At 42.1% G+C, this 16184-nt stretch overlaps 1 protein-coding gene across 1 annotated transcript in view; it reads right to left on the bottom strand.

The window, feature by feature from the left end:
- Positions 1 to 1009: 1009 nt before the first annotated feature.
- The window catches only part of PLCE1 (phospholipase C epsilon 1), a 275495-nt gene continuing 260320 nt past the window's right edge, over positions 1010 to 16184 (bottom strand). The window contains exons 28-32 of the mRNA XM_019556091.1: positions 14140 to 14352; positions 11153 to 11314; positions 10731 to 10949; positions 7048 to 7260; positions 1010 to 6049 (exon numbers count right to left, since the gene is read on the bottom strand). Of these exons, the coding sequence (XP_019411636.1) occupies positions 7081 to 7260; positions 10731 to 10949; positions 11153 to 11314; positions 14140 to 14352 (774 nt within the window). The 3' untranslated portion in view covers positions 1010 to 6049; positions 7048 to 7080. The remainder of the gene's footprint in view (positions 6050 to 7047; positions 7261 to 10730; positions 10950 to 11152; positions 11315 to 14139; positions 14353 to 16184) is intronic.

Here is a 16184-nt window from a genome sequence, read left to right as displayed (position 1 = left end):
AAGCCTTGTGTCTTCAGAGTACTTTCTACTACTGTATTTGATGGCTTAGAACAGAGGTTCCCAAACTGTGGTATGCATAACCCTAGTGGTACACAAGACATCTCTGTGGGGGTACATGGGAGAAATTGTGTAATGGTGGATTTTAATTTTCATTATAATAATAATTGGCATTTAAGGGGTTGAAATATAAAATGTATGCCGGTAGGGGTATGCAGGCAGCTGGTAAATCTGGAAGGGGGTACACAATAAGAAAAAGTTTGGGAACCTCTGGCTTAGAAGCAGCTATGTTTTAAATCATTTTTATGTTAGCTTTTTCCAGATAACATTTACAATACATGAAATAATCTAAAAATGAAAGTCAGTGTTTACAAAGAACTGTTCTGTAACATAGGTCTGTTACAGATGCATTGTGTGATGTGTCCCATTGAGGCACTGTTTTAAATCTGTGCTGTTTTTTTCCCATGTGCCAAACAATCTGTAGTACTTTGGAAGTGTTTCTTTATTTTAGGACCTAATTTGAGGCCTTTAAGTGTTACTGATGTAAATAATAATATATTACTGTGAAATTTTGTAGGAAGCATTTTTTATCACCATGCATTAATTTTCCATCAATGATTCCATATATGATTCTAGATAATACAACACAAATGCACAAAGATTTTATTTTTAAAGTACATTTTTGTGAGTGGCCATAAATTAGACCTTAAAATGTATTTTTTCACCATGTAAACTGTTTGTAGGAGTAGCATTTGTGCAGGGGGTTGGACCAAGATGACCCTTGAGGTTCCTTCAACTGTGATTCTAAAAGGGCCTGTTTAATATGTGGAGCAGCATTGTACAAAGTGTGCTCCATGCACTTTTCACTTTCTGGGTAAAATGCCTCTATCATGTAAGTAGCTCTGATTCTTTAGTTCTTAAATTACTCCAGAATGGTTGTGATTTTAAGTTCTAAAATATTCAGAATGAGCATCCCATTACCAATAATTTTCTTGATTTGGGGAAGCAGAAATAGAAATCGACATCTCAAACCATTTATTCTTCAAACATATACAAATACAAGGTTACTTTTCATGTCAGTATAGAGAAAGTAGTCCAGGTGGAAAGTCAGTTTTAAAATACAGCTTTATATAAATTTAAAACTGTATGAAGACTGGCATAAAGTACTTTTCCATTGTCAAAACGCTGATGTATTTTAAAGTAGTAGAATGAAAACAACTGCACAAATAGGAAATCAGTTTGAAATATCCTATATATATATTGGATAGAGAAATATTTACTGCTATTGCATTTATTAATTTATTTTTGCATTTTATTTGTTCACTTCACTAAATATGAAGCACTGTAACACTTGCAAAATATTTATCATGGACAAATGACACTTCACCATCATTACATCTAATGGGCTACCTTGAAAGGAATTTAAATTTTACAGGACTAAAAACAACAAAGTGAAAAACAATAAACATCTGTTGAAGCTCAGCTGCATTGTGAGAGCTAGAGCTAAAATAGTTCACACTAGACACTGCTTCATACAGAAATTAAAAGTTACTGATAATTCTCTTTTAAAAAGCTTAATTGTGAGTTTAAAGAGAATGTAAACCTAAAATGTTTAAAAACTTCCATATTAAAATATTCTATTTTTCCTAATTTGAAAGTGGTCTCTAGAAGCAGGTCACTGTCAAGAGATGGTTAGTAAGATACTCCCAAATAATGTTAGTGGTAATAAAACTACAAACAAAAGTGATCTAGGTTTCCGTATTTAAGAACCTAACACATTTTTGAATTGTCATAATCAAAAAAAGAACTCCATTGAGCGACTGCCCATTTTCTAATCCAATTCTGAAAACAATTGTGTAGCTCTAGAGCCAGGACTTCGAGATACTAATGCTCAGTCCTGGTTATGCATTGATGTTACCACTCAGTATAAATAAAACAAATATATACAAGCATTGGTAGGAAAATAAAACGTTTTAAACTAATTTAATGAGAAATAAAATGCTTTCTTTTACAAAGTAGCAGGGAGTGTGTGGTTTTTCAAATTTGGACTGTGTATGGTAAATCCTGCTGCTATTTGTCAGCTGCATGTTTCTGGGAGGTATATACAGTTCAACCTTGTTATAAATAAATCCCATGAGACTGGGAGGTAAGTTCTTTAAAAGAGGCTGTTCAGTTATAAAAGCATTAGTCAATCTGCTGCATTATCACAATGAAGAATTAGGTTCCTGCTGTTTAAAGGGTCTATTATAATGAGGTTGTGCCGGGTTTACATTTTTTTTTTTTTTTTGCAACTGCTATAAAAAATGAGTTCCTGTAATTTATAAGAAAGATAAGAATGTATGTGTTTCATTTAAACCCACAGGTTCCATGACCAGGCACCCAGCCTGCAGTGCAGAAGGAGACAGAACCAGAAATGTTTATATGTCATGACATGAATCTTGAGGAAAGAAATCCTCTGGGTAAGCAAGATCAGTTTTACTATTTATCCCACAGCCCAGTGTCAACTCTACTTTTGTATTAATAAAAACATTAAAAAAGCCTCTTTAACACTTAGACACTATCGCTATACAGTCTTTTTAAGGGACTGAATGCTTCCCTCTGATTTCTTCTGTCCAAAAATAAAGAAAACACTGACCATAAAATGCAGCTGGTGCTGGCTGTTGACTCTTTAAAACCAAACTAAACTACATTTATATACATTAATGAGTGGGAAAAACTGGAAATTACATCAATAGCCTCACAAAAAATATGCATGCCCAAAAAATAAATGCATATTAGTTTTAAATGTATAGGCAAAATATTAGGATGTTCTCCTAGTTGGCATGATTGTGCAGCAGCATAAGTAGCTGTTATTCTTTGGGTGGTTCATGACAATAGTACATGGCTAACTAAACTATCAAAGGAAAGTGTCTTTATTAATAGATCACACTCTACACTTAGCTAGTGTGCGCTAATTGAGAATAGTGCGAATCCATCACTTTTTTAATGGTTACCAGATGATAGGCTAGTATTTTACCTGCTTGTTAAAACCTGGAGAGGGTCACCCTCTTTTTCTAACTCTAGCATCAATGGGAACTGAAAATGTTTGAAACATGCCTGCCCATGGGAGTGGTCTGTCTGCCAGATCTCTAGTAAATTAACAGATGCTTCTCCTAGCCCTGTGCTGACACTAATGATAATATTTCCCAGATCCTGAAGGAAGGAACTAGTCATCTTTGAAAACCAGTTTTCATTGCCATTAGAAATAGGGTTAAAAATCCATTAACCAAATGGAAAAGTGTAAAATCTTTACAGGAAAAAACAGTCATGCTTGAAAAGGCATTTTTCAAACAATAAAGGAAAAAAGGTTAAAAACAGTGTGAAACTGCCACTGTGATAGAAGTGGAAGAAAGACTTAGAAACTCTAAAATAAAAAATCTGACCTCCTTCTGAGTTCTATCCAAAGGTCATATTAAAGTTACAGTACTTAAAACGGTACAGTCTCTCAATGCTAATGTGACCCCAAGAAAAGGCAAGGTACATATAGAACTATGCATGATTTGTCACATTAGTATTTTACTTGCTCTCAGTCCTGCATTGTACAAATCCTGTGGAGACTGATGTCCCATATATCACACAAGCAGTGGGGCTGATCACTTCAGAATCCAATTTACAAGCATTAGAAGAAGAGGGTAGGGAAGGAAAGCTGTTCGTTTTTATTCATTTTGCCAGTGAACAAATAAGATGCTTCAGATTCTGAAGATGTCACTTAAAATTTTCAAGCATGCTTAAATAACTTAGGAGCCTAAGTTCCATTTTAAAAATAGACATAAGCACCCAGAGAGCAGATTTTAAGGGTATTTTGGCACGTAACAGTGCAGACACTTTTTTTTTAAATAAAAACCTGAGCAGGTTAGGTACTTAAATCTCATGTAAAGTCACTGACATAGGTTCCTACATTATTCCTGAGACATTTGGAAAAGTTTACCCTTAATCTTCTTCAGTGATTTTAGAGAAGTGGCAAACTAGAGTGGTTTACTTGAAAATATTGCTCATTCCTTAAATTTCAAAATGGAATCAGATACTGGAAGAGGCTTAGCTGGTAGATTACTGCGTTTTTCAGGTGGGCTAATGAGAGATTTAAATCTACCAACAAGCTGTTTGCCAAATAGTGTCTTTCAGTTCTGATGCTTGGTGTTGGAGCCAGTTGCTGAATGGGCTGCCAGGCCAGCAATGAGCAGGTTTGCTTTTTTTTATTTATCCAACTTTTTAAAGACGTTGGAAATGGCCTCAAGGGGGCACTTTCTGCACACGAACAAGGGGAGGGTCACTCCCACATTGGTTTCTGTTGGCATCATGAAGCTTCTCCTTTATGTTTAGAAATGTACTTTGCTTTCTTCTGTTTGACTTTAAATTTCTTGGATTCAGTACCTCTCTTTATCTTGTCTGGATTGTTACAAGATTGCAATCAGGACCTTTTACTCTTCTCCAAATGATAAGTGAACATCTCTTTAACTGCACTACATGTGATCTCCTTAGAAACAGCAGCTTTTTGTGTTAGAGCTGAAGGGCATGTTGAAGGACAGAAGACCTCTGATGCAATGAATGCTCCACATTTCAGTTGATCAGACTACATGACTTATCTCCCTAGACGCTATTCAGGGACTTGCGTGTGCAGAGCAAGTTAGTCACCACAGTTAGACTGTTAGGATGGATGTTTTAGCTGTGTACAAGTTGGTATGAATTACTGTTAATAACACTTAGCATGCTAATTACTTGCACAAAAGGAAAAGAGACACCCATAGCTAACAACTTACTTAAAATATTGAAAGAATAATATTTCAGCAAATGTACAAAACTTTACAACAGTGTTTCTATGTAAACAAAAACAGCAAGGTTTACATTGAAAAATAAATCCAATAGTCCAGATGTTCTTTATACTCTCTGGGTTTAAGAAGAATTTTTCTTCAATTAAAAAGATACCTTAGAGAACTGTGCTACTAATGTTACAGATGAACAGTTTTAAATTATTTTTCCATCCATTCCATTATGTTATTAAGAAACAATTTTAGTGTGAACTCGGAAGTGAAATTTTAAGCAATTTTATTTTTCCTGATGCCATTAAATTTGGGTCAGTTTTAGCTACTAAGAGTATAAATTTACTTTTTTTGCTTGAAAAGAAATATTAGAAAAGTGAATAATTTTTCTCTAAGAATTCGTCAATTTTAATAAGTAAGGTAAGATAAATATATTACATAGTGGCACATACCTTGCAACATGAAAATAAATATTCATTTTTATTTTAAACACAGGCCTGGAAAACTAGAAGTTGAATAAAGAAAATATTGTTCCTTGTCAAAGTATCACTACCAGTTAGGTGTATATAGCTGCTATACATTATTATTTCTTGTGAAAGTAAATAATCCATAAATAACTATGAAGTATTTTGTATATATTCATCAAAATTAAATCTGTGATACCACGAAAGTTACAGCATATTAAAATCTTTTTACAGTCACCTAGTACAGTGTTTAACAGGAGCCTTTAGTTAAAAGTGCATTATTTTACTATAATACACAAAACAGAACAGTCTAGTTCTAATTTTCTGCCTTTAGTTTCCCTTGAGGCAATTTACTAAAATATCTTTTGTTCAAAGCCATGTGCTTTACATACAAACAATCCAAAAGCCTGCTTTATCCTCCTCTCCAGACTTTGCAGACAGTGGGGCAGAAAGAAATCTCTTCCAAATGCTGGAGTCTTCCTTCCAAACACTAGAAACAATGTCATGCCACTCTGCATTCCCAGGTCTGCCTCTGGAAGCATAGTCTGGACTAATGACTTAGTGCAGGTAAGGCTGTTGCTGAGTAGTCTAGGCCTCGGGAGTTTCCTTCACGTCGACTGCAGAAAGGGGTGTTAATTCAGTAATCAGCGATGTCGGTTCCAGTTATCAAACGAGGGAAAAGGCTTGTGGAAGAAGAGGGAATATGACTGGGATCGCTCTTCATCACTTACTCTGCTTCTCATGGCTTCCATCTGACTTTTTGGTTTTGCCATTCTAAGGCTTTATAATCACCTAAAAAGAGGGCGAGACCACGTGGCATTTTAATTTAAATAAACGTACATAAACACATGCTGTGTACAGTGAGATAATCTTGCAAAGAATTTTGTAAATGAAATGTTGTTGCTTGAAGTTTGATAGCATGACATAGATATAAGCAGGATCTGGATAGCTGGGCATGACTGGAAAGGAAATATGGGAACTTTGATTCCCTTGCAATGGGATTACTAAAAATAGGTTTCTTGTCCATTTATAATCAGTTGCAAATTTAGGAAATCCCTTGGGATTATTGTGGACAGTCCCATGAAAATATCTGGTCGCTGTAAGCCAATGGACAAGTAATCAAAATGAGAAGTTATTCTCAATTGAAACAACAGTAATTTTTTAATGTAATGTTACCTCTTATAACATTACGTGCATAAAAAGGACAGTTAGCTACAATTCAGCATTAGGCTATCACAAACAAAGGAAAAGAAATTAAAAGGGAAGAATGTACTCGGAAATAACTGTGGCAAGGAAACAGAAAAGTTCATCTTGATGCTCCTGCTTAATCTGTCCCATAATGCAAAAGAGGATGTTTAAACGCTTGCCGGGAAATGCCTTTTAGAGCAGTATGGGAACCCTGGAATTTGCTGGGACAGTGCATTGTAAAGCCAGGCAGCATGCTAAGCAGTCCTGTTTTGGCCTTTTTTTTAAGAACAGATTATTGTTAGACCAATTACTTCACAGATTTTAGGACTATGCAGGTACAGGAGTCAAAGCAGATTTCCTAGCAGTTTTTAATTTATCTTACTTTAAAATCATATTGACTAGATAGCACCACCAGAACATAGAAACGTGGATGGCTATATGCCAGCAGGATGCAACGACCCATAAGATTTTAATGAACTATTTTGATTACTTCTTGTACTTTACTGTGGTTTTACTAAGTACCCCTTTGAAAAAAATATGGTACAAATTATGCCTTGAAAATTAAGCGTACAATTGACAAACAAGTAGTAGAGATGTTGTACCTGACTAGAGCATATTGCAGTTAATTGTGGGTGTTATTCCATGATGTCACTAAAGGTCAAACTACATGCAGACTTTTCATCTTTGCTCTGGGTACCATCTGGTGAAGTCTGCAGAGGGGGTGATATGAAACCTCTATACTGCCTACTTGACTTGGTTAACTTCTTAAATTCATTAGCAAATGAAATGCCTTTTCTTCTATCCTCCCGTGCTGCCTGTAAAAAAAACAAAAACAAAAAAATTCAAATGTGTCATCTTGCTAGTAGTTCAAGCTGGAAATATAGTTTGAATTTCTTGTGAAAGCAAGTAGCAGCAGTTTTCAAAATAAACGTACAAGAATCACGAGAAAGAACATGCAAGTTTGATATGTTTAGACTAATGACTTGTGCATTTTAAGTAACAGATATATTGTATTCAAGCTTTGCTCCTGATATATTTTTTGTCGGACAATGCAGAAGAAATATTAATGTCTGTTGGGGAAAGGGAACTCTAGTTTCTATGCTGTGGCTGCTCCCAGTGTGTAGGTCTCTCTAAGTGGTCTAGATATATCAGCACTGCTACCTTTTTCAGTAGCCAGCAAGTAACGAAATGAAATGTCAGGAACTTGTATTTATCATTGTGAATCTGTCCTTGTCTGAAGTTTATGTTTTACAACAGTAGGAAAACTAGAAAGATGGTGGTGAGAGTTTAAGACTCAGCAGGTCTGTAGAATCCTACTGGGGGCAAGGCAGCCAGTTGAAAGATAATAAGCATTAAGGTAACCAGCAGGTTTTCAAGTAAGTGATCTCTATTCAGTGAAGTGAATGATGCAAGAAATATTTCATCTTGGAGACTTAGGCTGTAAACAGATGTCCCATTTGAGGTGGTTTTGACCTTAATCAAAACAGCAGTGGCACAGACCTTTGCATGTAGAGCCTTTCCAAGCTGCATTGTTGCTCCTCTGCCAGTAAGCGCCTAGGGAAAGGGCACAGCTTGGCAGGCTTGTTCCTGGAACAAACCGCAATTAAAGCTGCAGTAACTTACAGACGCAGCATTTTTCTCTGGCACACTGCACAGGTGCACAAAGGGGGACAGTGGGTGTGAATGTCTGTAGGATTCTGGCACAGAAGGCTTTTTCCTGGGAGAAATACAACATCTGTTTACAGTCTTTAGGCATTTATAGTGTTATAGTACTTAGGGTCAGAAGGGACCTAAACAGATCATTAGATCCGACTCCCTGCCCCGAGCAGGAACAAGTGCTGGGGTCTTAACACCCCAGCCAAATATCTGTCCAGCCTCCTCTTGAAGACCCCCAAGGTAGGGGAGAGCACCACCTCCCTTGGGAGTCCATTCCAGAGCCTGGCAGCACTAACCATAAAGTAATGCCTCCCAATATCCAGCCTGAACCTTCTCTCTAACTATAGGTGTGTTGCTGGTTCCTTCTCCCTAGATGCAGTACCTGCACTTGTCTGCATTGAATTCCATCCTGTTCCCATCCACCCACCTCTGTAACCTGTCTAGATCTAGCTGGATTCTGTACCCCACCCCTTCAGCGTGCCCACCTCGTCCCACATCTTGGTGTTGTCAGCGAATTTGGGCAGCGTGCCTTCCACACTGACATCCAGATCGCTGATAAAGATGTTGAACAATACAGGCCCCAGAACAACCCTGAAGGACACCACTGCCCACATCCCTCCACGACCTGTCCACCACCACTCTCTGGGTGTGACCATCTAGCCAATTTGTCACCCATCTGACTGTGTAGGCATCAATGCTGCAGTCACCTAGTTTTTTTATGACAATGGGGTGAGAAACAGTGTCAAAGGCCTTGAAGGCTGTTACAACATCCACCTCAGTGCCCACATCCAAGGACTTGGTGACCTGGTCATAAAAGGAAACCAGGTTAGTCAGGCAGGATCTACCCCCAGTGAACCCATGTTGGTTGCCCCTGAGCTCTGGGAGGCGGGGGTGCAAAGGGAAGCTGTGCTAATTAAAAGCACCCCAAGTGTCACGTGTATAAGCGTCCCTGTGCTGAAAAATGTCAGCGGGGTGCTTCGAACTAAAGCTTGTTGAATGAGCTTTAATTTAAAGCACCCTATCACCGTTTTCAGTGCAGGGACACTGATACATGTGACACGAGTCCGCTGGAGCACGGTAATTATTATGGTCCTACAGACTTGATTAATTGAGTCTGCTCTGACACACTGTAATTACAGCATGTTGGAGCAGCCTCCCTGAAAATGTACAGGAGCCCTTAGTGACTTATTTTGTTTGCAGTCCTGCCAGATGAAGAAGTGTCTCCTAGAAGTGCTTGTGTAGCCTTGAATTCTGGAGTTCAGTAGAACATTGAAATGAACATCTGTTAGGACACTTAGCCTCTAGCAGAATCAGGATGGAAAGGTAGCTGACTCGCAGTAGTAGTATTACATGGATAAACATGTAGGCTTTCCCTGTGTGGGAGCTTGCCTGTGAAAACATTCCACGGCAGGAGTTTGCTCATTGTACTGTAATATCATACTAGCCAATTGCCCATCAAGAATGATGGGGGTGGGTGGGCGGGCAGGGATGGAACGCCACCACCTCGCGCTGTCATCCCAGTCCATTCCTGTTGTTGTCTGTCATGACTGATGGGGGCAGGGGCAGGGACGGAGTGGTGCCACCCAGTGCCCCACAATACCCCTCTCCCTCCCTGCCCGTGTCTGGCCCCATGCACCAGAGTGGGAGGACGAGGCCAGCATTGCGCTGCCAGCACAGAGCCGGGGGTGGCAGTGGCGCAGGGTGCTGTTGTGTGCGGCGGCAAGGCTGGATCCACCTTTATCCCCGTGCACCAGAGTGGGGGGGTGAGCCCTAGCGATGCTGGCCTTGCCCACCCACTCTGGCCGCTCAGTCCCCGCTGTCATGGTGGGGGGGACAGAGCTCCACATCTGGCCCCATTCCCCTCAGCTGCATCAGGTCCAGGCCCGCTCCCCCCTCCCTCCTTTGAGTCTGCTACCGTTCTCCTCACATGTGCCTTGCCTTCCCATGAATGATTGGGGGGGTGGGGCTGGAGACCCTGCGGGGATGGAGCACCACCACCCACCATACCACTCCTCTGCCATCTCCCAGAGGTGGGGGGGGAGTTTGCATCGCCATCCCCTCTGCCCCTCTCCACACTCTCTCACTGCCACCTCCAGGGAGCAGGGTCGGGGGGGGGGAGGGCAGGGCCTCGCCCCTCTGTCTGCTCTGTCGCTTTGCCTCAGGCCAAGGGGGAAGGTGGTGGGTGAGGCCATCTGCTTCATCGCTGCCATTATGGCGGCACAGTGCCACTGCTGCCTCCTGTCCCAAATGCTCTTGGAGTACTCTGATCAGTTGATTCAGACAGCCCATCAGAGTTGTAAACACAGTGTTACTGACAGACAGACCGATTAAGGCTTTTGTAATATTACAATGGGTAAAATATTCAGCCTTCCATTCCCACTCTGTCTTCTCAGTAGCTTGGAATGACCAATTCTGCAGTTAAGGGGGGATTCTTTCTGATGAGTTACATAATTTAACCATGTCGTATGTACAAAAATGAAGCAGAATCAACTTTATATTTTCAGGATGAAACAAAACATGATCTGACCTCTCACCATGTGCCTTTTGATTGGCAAATAACATATATCCTTTCTCAGATGTTGCTCACATGCCACTTCTGTATTTTACAGAAGGGTTTTTAATCATTTACCTGAACCTGTTCTTTCAACTTCAGGATAAATTTCCCTGCTCCCTTCCACTTGCTCTGAGCCTGGAACACACACTCTTGATCAGAGAGAATCCTCTGAGATGGTTTAGGTGTTGAAGACTTTTTGTTTGTTGGCTCTTTTGTCACCTCTTCCAAGAGGACATAGTCATTTGGGTTGGGATTGTTCAGAATGCTGTAGGAATACTTGGCTTTGCATAGAGTCTGTTTAAAAAAAAAAAGGAAAGCAAAACATAAGGAACTCAGTGTGTTTACTGGGCAGATTCCCAGAAATGAGGGACCTTCAATGAAGATCTAGCCCAGTTACTATGAAAAAACCCGCTTTTTGTATGAAACCAAACTTATGTACACGGACAGGGAACCTTTACTGACTGGAAACAGAAGAAGCAGGAAGACATATTTCATACCTGTTGTATGACATCTTGAGCTGTGCTAAATCTGGGGGTTTTGATGACAGTGCGAGGTTGCTCTGGGGAAACATCGTGCACTTGAACAAAGAAACTATCATCCTCAGAGCTGATATTTGCTTCTTCTTTTTCCTCTTGAAAGAAGTTTCTCTCATTCAAATTCTGCATTAAAATGTGACGAGAAGGAAAAAATCAGAAATGTGCGAGGTCAGAAAAGTACCAATGGTTGAATTTAGAGGAGGTTCTTATCACATCCTGGGAATTCAGATTTTGCTGTTTCTATGGCTGCATTTCAGTAAACACAATTGTTCTGTATAAACATTGGCCAAGTTAATACTCGCAGTGTGCATTTCTGAAACCTGTAGTGCTGTGCAGAACCAGGAATGGGCAGAGGACCAGAAAGATGGCTTGGGGTATTTTTTTTTTATGTATGTTCTTCCAGCTAAATGTTTAATTTGTACAGTTGCCAGGGAGAAAGGAAGGTGCTGTGAGCCTTTTTGTTCCCTGGTACCTTTGTAGATGCTTTGTTTCTAGTTCTGAGACTGCAAGTTAGCTGGTAAGCAGTCTTAAAGAGAGAACAGCTGGTTGGGGAAAGAGCCAGAGCCATTTCCTTATCCCTAAGGCTCACATGAGTCAGCGCCCCAACTGGAAATTTTCTCCAGGCAGTTCTTCATGTACTTCCATTGCCTAAAGCAGAGACTGCTATGCTTTGGTGTTTTCTAGAACAAAATCCTCAGCTGATCCTAGATGGCTTTTAACTTATGTTGTTAGGGGAAAAAAGAGCTTGAGCTTTGTATGAAGAGCAGCTGAACAAATATGGAATTACTAGCCAACTGCCCATCAAGAATGATGGGGGGGGAGCGGGCAGGGACAGAGCCCAGGGTCCTCCCCATCTGGGCCGGCTCCCCCTTTGTCCTGCTGCTTGGGGTCCAGACCCAAGGGTGGAGAGAAGCTGGGGTGGCAGTGGCGGGAGGAGCAGGCTTGGGGAAGAGTGGGCCCAGGCCCGATAGGGGGAGAAGGCTCACTCGTCCCCTCACAGCTGCCCCCCCCCAAGTGCCGCAGTGGCCTGGCCTTTCCCGTCCTCACCTGGCCCCACCATCAGTGCCAATGCCACGGCACATCTGCTCCTCCCCCCCGTGGGGGAAGGGGTGGGGGAGGAGTGGGCCCGGGCCCGAGGGGGAGAGGAGGCCCACTCCTTCCCTCCCCTGGCTGCTGCTGTAACCACATTGGGTCGGGCCCACAGTTCCCCTTGCTTGGGCCCACTCCCCCCCACCTCCACTCCATACTGGGCCTGGGCCTTCTCCCCCCTGCACTGGGCCCGGGCACACTCTCCTCCTCCCCACCTTGGGCCTGGGTCCACTCCCCCCCCCCCCACACTCCCTGCAGGGAGGGGGGGAGGTGAAGCCAGCCCTGCTGGCCTTGCCCCCCCTTTATGTCCACTCGGTTGTCGCCACCTCCAGGGAGGGGGCGATTCCCTGTCAAGAATGATGGGGGGTGGCGGGGAGGGGGTGGGGATGGAGCCCTGGGCCCCCTCCTCCTTCCCTCCTGCTGCTTGGGGTCTGGACCTGCTTCCCGCCAGAGCGGTTGGGGGAAGGGAGGAGCAGGCCCAGGACCAGTGCGGGGCAGGATCGGGCCTGAGGGTGGGAAGAAGCCAGGCTGCTGCAGGCCCACTAAGGGATGGGAGGAGTAGGCTTGGGGCCAATGTGGGGGAAGGGGGTGAGGAAGGAGTGGTCCTGGGCCCAAGGCGGGGGAGGAGGCCCACTCCTTCCCTTCCCCAGCTGCTGCAGCTGCATCGGGCCAGGCCGGCTGTTCCCCCCACTGCTTGGGCCTGTTCCCACCCCTGTGTTGGGCCCTGGCCCACTGCCCTCCCCACCGCGTTGGGCTTGGGCCTGCTCCCCCCACACACGTTTCCTGCAGAGGGCAGGGCGGGGAGAGGCGAAGCCAGCCCTGCTGGCCTCAACCCCTCCCCTTCCGTCCACCACCTCCAAGGAGCAGGGGGGAAGGAGGGGGACGAGGCCAGTGCAGCTGGCCACCCCCCTACCCCCCTCCTCGCTCCATCACCTGTGTCCCCTCCATCATGGCAGCAGTCTGCCTTCTGTGAGAACACTGTCAGCCAGTCAGAGCGTGAATAAAGTGTTATGGACAGACAGACAGACAAAGGCATTTATAATATTAGAATTCCCACAAGCTAATTTATACCTAGCAAAATTGAAATTGGACTGGTTGGAAGGTTTTGACATCTTGCTTCATCTTTCATTGGTCCATACAGACATCTTGGGTACATTGATATTTAGACGCACAGTGTAAGTTTACATGTTCAAATTAAATTAGTTCTGCTGAATGCTTAGCAGAACTTACCTTTCAAAATAAGGAAATTTCACTACAGCCCTTTAATTTTTTTTACCTCCAAGTCCATGTGTTAGCATGTATTGGAAGATGTCTCATGAATATTTTACCAGCACTGAAACTGGTAAAATACTTCTTCCTAACCCTTTCCCTCTGCTGTCAGCACTGACAATTCCACCTGCCTCCTGATTGCTGAGGTGCTTAGTCTGAAGCTAACTTCCACATTAAATGAGAGCGCCTGCTGCCTCCGTGCTGTATATACCATTCTTCTATTCTAGTCAGTATGATATTCATTTGTGCTTTTTTCTTTCTCTACAGTTACATCCATCACATTACATTGTAGATTGCCTTGTACAACAAGAACCCAGTGCTGATCAGGTACTATTGTTATAATGAAAAAGATACAATATTGCATTTAAGGCCAGCAGGTTTGTGTGAAAGCAAACTGGTTTTATGTGGGTGCATTAAATGGGAAGCTGGTGAATCATAACTGTTCAGCTGTTGCATTGATTTTCAATTTTGTACATAACAATGGGATTAACTTCCAGTTATCAGAACAGATATCGTGCTCCTTTTGTCCTTCTTCAGGTCATCATTTTTAGCTACATGTGTAACTGATAGTTTTCACAGAAGAGACTTACTTCCTCTCGGGTTTTGAAAAGAATTCTTCCAATGTATCCTTCTTCAGGGAACCAACTATTTAAAATCTGTACTAGCACTTCCTCAGGACCAATAATTCTCTGGAATGGTGGTTTCTTGCAGTCACTCTTTTCTTTAGATATAAATGATTTTTCCTCCATCAAAAAATAGTCTGCTGCACATAATGATTCGGTGCCCTTTGTGGAAGCCACGATCTGAGACAGAACCAGAACACATAGCAATTTGAATACTAAACATAAACACTATTCAGTAGTTATGAATGAATCTGCATAGAACACACTTTATCGACCACTTGTTCAATAACATTGACATACACAAGCATTTCTGATGTGCTGTTTATTACTCTGTGCTCTTATTCTAGAGTAATGTATCATTCTTTTAGACTGAGTAATTCAGTTATTACAGACAAAGCAATACTGTTTAAGCTTATTTCTGTGCATTTTGGCTGGCCAGACAATCTATTCAAAATCCCAGAACAGTACAGTTTTTTCCCACTGCTAGAATAACAACCCCTGATGAGTTAATGGGTTTTAGGTTTTTCTACTCATGAACTTAGCCCTCTAACTTCTTTTCTGTATTTCTATGATGTTCTTGCATAAACAATTACACAGAAAAGCTTTGCCCTTGTAACAAGGGCAACCAGCTTAGCCAGTCATTTGGAAAGATTTTTTTTTCTTATATCTGTGGACCAAACATTGAAATACTAATAGAGAATATGCTTCCTGAGCAAGTAGTCAGCACCAGAGAAGAACCCTTGCATTTAACAGTTCAACTTTTAACATTGTTCAGTTGCTGACAGGTGACTAACTTCTTTTTGTAGTTCTCAAGCTGACTTAGTCAAGCAATAGTGTACAGTAATCTCAGACGAGATGCTATGGGGGAAGGACTGGAAGATAGGACAATAGTGTTTGTTACATCAAAGCTTGTAGTACTTGAGTTTACCATTAACTATTAACATTTGCAACAAACTGAAAGAGCGATGTGACGTTTTGACTGAAGGTTGCCAAAGCGTCAGCCATCCTGTTGCGTACTTTGAAAATGGGCTGAGAGAGGTGAACAAAATAATTATGCAGTGAGCCAGATCTTGGCTTCTATTATACCTGCTTTGCCTCACTGGCAGCAGGAAGGCACAGCTGATTCTTCTGACATAAGTGTGACTAAGTTGTGTAGCTGTTGAACACCACTCTATTGCAAGCCTTTGATGTCTGTGTTAACAGAAAAGTTTCTCTGTGCTCCTGCAATTCTGTTCCAGACCAAAACAGTGCTCTGTTTCTGAAGACCAGAAAAAATACCCTACACTATGCAGATCAGTCATTCCAGAACATAGAACCTTATCTATGGTTAATATGCATCTTTGGTGAATATGCTTTAATGTATGCACATGTAGATGCCGGCCTATTCCCACTTACTGCACAGTAAATTGAAGCCGCTGTACATGCAAGTGTAGACAAGCCCTGTGTAAACTATAAGTTATGGAGATAGCTATGCAAATAGAAATATATTGCAAAACCTTCAATTATGAAAAATGGCCAGGGTTCATCATTATGAGGGGAGCTAGCCTCATTTTTCTGTCTCACCTGAAAGAGGAAGCTCCAGGAGCAAGCTACTATATTCCACATTCTAGGGTTGTGCGAAGCTTCAGTTCCTGATTCAATTCGGCAGAGATTTGGCCCAATTAAGTGGCTGAATCTCCGAATCGAATCGGGAGACCCTTTAATCTCTCCAAACTGAATTGGAACCCTCCGAATTGATTCGGAGAGATTCAGATATAGACACAGTTTTAAATGTTTTTTCTACATACCTTGAGGTACTAGGTGGCTTGTGAATGCTGCAATGCTGGGGCAGATGGAGTGTTCCACAGGAGCACGGGGGGGGCTCCCTAGTACGCTCAACAGCAGACCCAGAAGTGGACCAGAAGCACTTCTGATTTACTTCCTGCGCCCTCCCAGCTTGGCAACTGGTGTCTTGTGGTTCAGGGTCGGGGGAAGGCCCCTCCACAGCTGATTGCCGAGCTGGGGGTGTGGGG

Source organism: Crocodylus porosus, unplaced genomic scaffold, assembly GCF_001723895.1.
Source record: "Crocodylus porosus isolate Cpor-Errol unplaced genomic scaffold, CroPor_comp1, whole genome shotgun sequence".
NCBI lineage: Eukaryota > Metazoa > Chordata > Crocodylia > Crocodylidae > Crocodylus > Crocodylus porosus.
This window is presented reverse-complemented; position numbering and strand designations above follow the sequence as displayed.